A 6,360-nucleotide genomic window follows, 5' to 3' on the forward strand; every position below is an offset into this window, starting at 1 on the left:
TGACAAAGCTTGAAGAATTTAAAGAAAATAATGTGCAAATATTGTACAATTCAGGTGTGCAAAGCACTTAGATGATTACCCAGAAAGGGGTTGAATATATTAGTTTTATTTTTCATATATAGTTTTTTTTTACAAATGTTAGAATTTTTCTTCTACTTTGACATTACAGAGTATTTTGTGTAGATCGTTGACAAAAAATGAAAATTAAATCAATTTTAATCCCACCTTGTAACACAACAAAATGTGGAAAAAGTCAAGGGGTTTGAATACTTTCTGAAGGCACAGTAGCTGTGTGTATAAGCTTACGCCCAGCACAGCTTTCATTGTAGTAAGGTAATGAGGCGAGAGGCGATTGTAGTAGAAATGTTTGAATGTATCATCAGCGTGTGTCAGTGAATGGGCTTTTTTACTACTGGGCCTATGAGTCAGCCTAGCGTCATCTAAGCATGTGCTGCCTCTTTTAGCCCCGAGGAACGGATGTGTGTGTGTGTGTGATTGGATCAGTTGCACTCCATAATGCTTCAATAGTAGATATCTGAAGTAATGGCTCTTTTGAACACACACACACACTCACTGATGTCATTCCATGTGACTGTGTGTAGTAGAAACCTACAAAAAGCGTTTTTTCCTCATTCACTCATAGAACTCGTGAGCAGTGTTCTGTAAGACTCAGACTACACCACACACAAGTCGTCCAGGTCCTGAGGCAGCAAAGCATCCCCTAAACCATCACACTACCACCACCATGCTTGACCGTTGGTATAAGGTTTCCTACTGTGGAATGCACTGTTTGGTTTTCGCCAGGCATAATCGGACCCATGTCGTCCAACAACGTATACTTTTGACTCATCTGTCCATAGAACTTGAGTCTTGATGATCATCCAGGTGCATCCAAGTGCTTCCAAGTGCTTTTTGGCTAACTTTAGTCAACTTTTTGGACGAGATGGTTCCCAATATGTCTGGCAAAAACCAAAAACACAGCATTCCACAGAAAGAACCTCATACCAATGGTCAAGCATGGTGGTGGTAGTGTGATAGTTTGAGGATGCTTTAATGCCTCAGAACCTGGATGACTTGCCTTAATAGAAGGAACCATGAATTCTGCTCTGTATCAGAAAATTCTACAGCAGAATATCAGGCCATCCGTCTGTGAGCTGAAGCTGAAGCGCAGCTGGGTCATGCAGCAAGACAATGATCCAAAACACACAATCAAGTCTACATGAAAATGGTTAAAAAGCAACACAAGTCCAAACGTAATCCCAATTTAGATGTTGTGGCAGGACTTGAAACAAGCAGTTCCTGTTTGAAAACCCACAAATGTCACTTAGTTAAAGCAGTTCTGCATGCAAGTGTGCCAAGATTCCTCCACAGCGATGTGAGGGACTGATCAACAACTACAGGAAGCATTTGGTTGCAGTCATTGCAGCTAAAGGTGGCACAACCAGTTATTGAGTGTAAGGGGGCAATTTAATTTTCCACACAGGGGAATTGGGTGTTGCATAACTTTGTTAATTAAATAAATAAAATAAGTATACATTTTTGTTATTCGGAAACTCAGGTTCCCTTTATCTAATATTAGGTTTTGGTTGAAGATCTGATAACATTCAGTATCAAACATGTGCAAAAATAGAGAAAATCAGAAAGTGGGCAAATACTTTTTCACTGCACTGTATTTCTAGATTGAAACAGTTCTAACTAGGGTAACACCATGGATGTGAAAAACACTGTTTAGTTGGTAGTGTGATGTTGTGTGAGAACCTTTTGTGAGAACAAGCTTTGCAATTGAAGAGCTCTCTTGACGATTTAACCTCTCTCTCTCTCCCTCTCACTGTAGCATGACTGAGCTGGAAAAGGAAATCAATAACTTGCGCAGTGGCTTGAAAAACGTTGAGAGTGTGAGTACAGTAATTGGCCCGGTCTTCATCCTAATTCCCTTGCTGTCGTCTCATTTTCTACCAATCCACACGTTTTCTTCATTCATGACCCTTTTCCTTTTTTCTCTTACTTTCTTTCTCTTGTCCTCTTTCTCTTGGTCTCTATGATTTTGTTTTCTCAATTCCTAGTACGTCACTCCCAATGGAATGTGGATCAGGTTGGGGTCAATTCTATTTCTATTCCAGTCAATTCAGAAAGTACACCAAATTCCAATTCCACATGTTCCTCAGTGAAAAGTATTGACGAGAATCGGATTTTCAGTCTACTTTCTGAATTTACTGGAATTGAAATGGAAGTAATAATAGCTGTAGTCAGTAGCAACCCTGATGTGGACTATCCTGCCACCAAGGCAACCACTGAATATTCTCCCAGGTATCATAGTCCACATCATTGACAGACCTAAAGGCAAGAGATTGTTTTGCTTGAGAGCAAATTTAACAGAGCAATTGGAAAAGTAAGCTGGAATTCTAGGGATATCACTTCTAATTATAAAAAGGTAAAAAAGCAAACAATGGGTGACCAAGTTAGTTGCACATTTTTTCCCCTCTGCTCTTTCACTCACTTTTGCTCTCTCTCTCTCTCTCTCTCTCTCTCTCTCTCTCTCTCTCTCTCTCTCTCTCTCTCTCACTCTCTCAATGTCCTTTTCTTTTCTTCCGCTCTGTCAGGAGTTGGAGTTTCAGAAGAAGCGGCCCCAGGAGGTGGGCGATAAGTATGTGTCAGTGGTGAGCCAGTTCATCACTGTGGCCAGCTTCAGCTTCTCGGATGTGGAGGATTCTCTCACCGAAGCCAAAGAGCTGGTGAGTGTGTGTGTGTGTTTTTATAGGGCCATGTGGGAGTCTAAGAAGCTGTGCTTCCATATCCATGCCTACATGTATATCTGACTGAGTGTGCCAGTCTTTAGTCTCTGATTGTGTTAGGGGAGTTTGTATGCGTGCCGTGTGTGCTGCAGATTAGGGCTGCCTCAGTTTCCTCATAAGGTACAGTAGCTGTTGAAACAGGCCTCCGTGACCCCTCTGGCCACCCCCTGCGAGGTGTGAGAGTAACATCAGCACAAGGCATGCTGGGAGCTTCCTGTGCTGCCGCCCCTGGCTTCATTATTGGTCCCTACGGGGCATCAAGAGACTGGGAGAGGAAACACGCCTGGAAATGCTGGCTCCGGCTCCAATTAAACTGTTGCATTTTTCTATAACATGCAAAATTGTGCACTTTTTTAAAAGTATGCTTTGAGATGCTATAGAGATTTTATGTTTGCTTGCAGATGTTAAATATGGTGAGGCGGTGCTGTGCGGATCCTCAGGCCACAGAATATCTCTGGTTGTAGTGAGCCATATACACAGGACCCAAACAGACCCAAAATGCCCCTCTCCCCCAACCCCATCACACCACCCACCGGCACCTGTAGCGTTGCATGCCCCATATGGCAGCGATGAACTCGCATCAAAGGCATAGTGGGAAGAGCAAAGTTACAGGACCCCCCCCCCCAGGTGCCCCCCACTTCACCCCATACACAACAACAAACACACACGCACACAGTTCTCATTTCTGCCCTAGGCCCAGGTTCACCAGCTGTAATCAGTAGCACATGAAATGTAAGTTAATGAGGGCTTCAAAGCCTTGCTACTGCTGCTCAGCTACCAAGGGAGCAGGACATCACTGTTTTACAGTAGAACAGGACCCTAACCCCCACTGTCGTTGTTGTGTTTGTTGGTTTCAAACCCTAGCATTAGAAGGCTTCCTTCCTTCCTTTTAATGACGTGTTAATAATATGACACCAAACACATATAATCAAGGTAGTGGGTCAAAGAAGAGGAGCTGACACTACTACAGACTCATTTACTGTCGTTATATGTCTGGAGAATCCGCACTGTTCTCAATTTCCTAACACACAACAATTATCTCCTGGTTACATGGTTAGGACTTGTTTTGTCCTTTTGGTTTTTGCAAGCTATGCTCAATGCAGTTGTTTGTGATGGGTGGTTGTTCTGTGTGGTTACAGTTGTTGTTGTTCTGAATAAATGACAGTATGTCTTTCTAGTAGTTGTTCTGTGTGTGTCTGTGCGTTGGTTGGTTGGTTGGTTGGTTGCAAAGCGCTGGCGTTTATTTTGGCCCTGCTGCTGCATCATAAAGCTGATAAACGGTTTGCCGTAATGGTACTGTCGTTGATTCTGTAGTAACATCCTCTGATAACGCAGGTCACACTGATTTAAACACGTCTTGGGAAACCAAGCTCTGATGTAGATACAGTATATTCTACTATGGTCAATATACTCACATTTCTTCTCTGGTCAATATACTCACCTTTCTTCTACAATGCTCTCATTGGTATTGTAAACCAATGTTTGGCCAAGAACAAATGCCTGTGTGGATCAGAAATAACTATACACACACTACCAGAAATAGCAGTACTTAAAGTCAGAACATATAGCCAGAAATGGCTGTATGTTCACATTGTTCTCGGGTCAGAGGTGGTTGCAGTAAAAAACAGTTCTAGGGCCAGTGAATGTTTTAGTGAATCTCTTCTCAATCCCACAGTTCCTGAGGGCGGTGAAGCATTTTGGTGAAGATGCCGGGAAGATGCAGCCGGACGAGTTCTTTGGCATTTTCGACCAGTTTCTGGGGTCGTTCGCTGAGGCGCGTCAGGAAAATGAGAATATGCGCCGACGCAAGGATGAGGAGGAGCGCAGGGCAAAGATGGAGGCTCAGGTGTGTACATACCCGCTAATCCTGAATTTAATTCAGATTTCCCCTGACAATTCTCCCTTATTTCAAAATCTGTGTGCAGTATTGATGTCGCATTTAGTGCTAAAGATCACAACCTCATTTCATTATGGATTTAAGTTACAGCTGTAAGGGTGAACATCACATTACCACAACCAATAATTACAATTTTATTACATCAGATATGTCCCCAGGGCAATTTTCAGATTTTACATTTTTCCTCAAAAGTGGTCTTGAGTCTAACCAATTTCATATTCCATGGCATTTGCTGATTAGATTGCATAACATGCATTAGGAGAGATCTGTAGGAATATATTTCAGATGAATGGGAAAGAATGGTCCCATCCAAAATCAGCTTGCCCGCTTTGAGTCCTTCAACCTGTTCATCTGGCAAAAAGCCTGATGTGTCCTTTCATTCAAGTACAGAAATCAGATAAAATGCTCAATTAGATTAAGAAATGTGCGTCATGCACAGAATGATTGAACATCAGTCTTTTTCATCAGGATATTGGGCTGGATATGTTGGCACTCCTGGTACAAGCCTTGCTCTTGGCTGGTACAAGCCTGGCACACAAGCCCATTTGCTTGTGAACACACTCGACAATGGCTAAACTAGCTACATCCAAACGTCCCATGGCTCAAGATCATATTAGCATGTTTAATGCCAGTTTGACTGATACATGGCATGTAGTCAATATGCAGAACACAAGGTTGACAGGTGGAAATGAGGTGCTTTTTGGAAAATATCACATCAGCTTTTGTTGTTACACCATTTTACCAATACCCCTTTTTCGTCCCCCATATCTTTCTGTCTTTCCTGTCATGATCTCTCCATATTTCCATCTACCCTACGTTTCTGTCTCTCTCGCTCTCTTAGCTGAAGGAGCAGAGAGAGAAGGAGCGGAAGGCACGGAAAGCGAAGCCCAGCGGCGAGGACGACGGCGGAGAGTTTGACGACCTGGTGTCGGCACTGCGCTCCGGCGAGGTCTTCGACAAGGACCTGTCCAAGATGAAACGCAACCGCAAGCGCATCAACAGCCAGCCAGATACTGGCAGGGAGCGGCCAGTCACCAAGCTCAACTTCTGAGATGTCCAGCCCCCTGCCCAGCCCTCCATCCTATGATCCACCCACTGCCCATCTCACAGGCCTATCAACTCAGACAACCCAGCCAGCCACAGGCTGCTTCACCCCTGCTTTTGGCCTATACTGTCATCCGGTGGCAGACGTTGGGAGTGCACGTTCTTGACCCATCAGCCTCAGAGAAACATAAAACCATGGTTCCACTCATCACAGTATAAAGTTCTGAAACATTTCAGGCTGTTAACCTCTGAGGTCTGTAGGAGACACCACTTCCATTGATAGTGAATGTTGCGAGGTGGTCTACTGTTCTTCCCCCAAGATGGAACAGAAGGATAAAATGGATATAGACGTTTGTCTGGAAATGAATAACCAAATAAACAGAGTTTGAGGTGGAAGAAGTTTACTAGAACCAGGAAGAGGCCTCTGACAATGCGTGTTATTTGTATTTCAGAAGATATCAAAATGGGAGGACAGAATGACGACACTATCGTGTGTAGGTCACCTGGGGCGTCATTTATAACCGTTGCGTAAATTTCACACTTTTTCACAAATTCCTGGGTGAGCCATTTCTGAAAAGTCTGCACACATATACAAATATTGAGATTTATCAATTTGGCGCACGCCTG

General features: G+C 43.4%; 1 protein-coding gene across 2 annotated transcripts in view; it reads left to right on the plus strand.

Moving 5' to 3' along the window:
- Positions 1–5,857, plus strand: part of daam1b (dishevelled associated activator of morphogenesis 1b) — a gene marked incomplete at its 5' end in the record, with an annotated part of 64,570 nt that extends 58,713 nt beyond the window's left edge. For both annotated transcript variants that reach the window (XM_084151270.1, XM_084151271.1), the window contains 4 exons: positions 1,835–1,895; positions 2,601–2,732; positions 4,468–4,638; positions 5,531–5,857. In XM_084151270.1, coding sequence (XP_084007396.1) covers positions 1,835–1,895; positions 2,601–2,732; positions 4,468–4,638; positions 5,531–5,740 — 574 coding nt within the window. In that variant the 3' untranslated portion in view covers positions 5,741–5,857. The remainder of the gene's footprint in view (positions 1–1,834; positions 1,896–2,600; positions 2,733–4,467; positions 4,639–5,530) is intronic.
- Between the last annotated feature and the right edge of the window lie 503 nt (positions 5,858–6,360).

The sequence above is a fragment of the Coregonus lavaretus genome (genome assembly GCF_964263955.1).
Source record: "Coregonus lavaretus genome assembly, chromosome: 33".
In the NCBI taxonomy this organism is placed as follows: Eukaryota; Metazoa; Chordata; class Actinopteri; order Salmoniformes; family Salmonidae; genus Coregonus; species Coregonus lavaretus.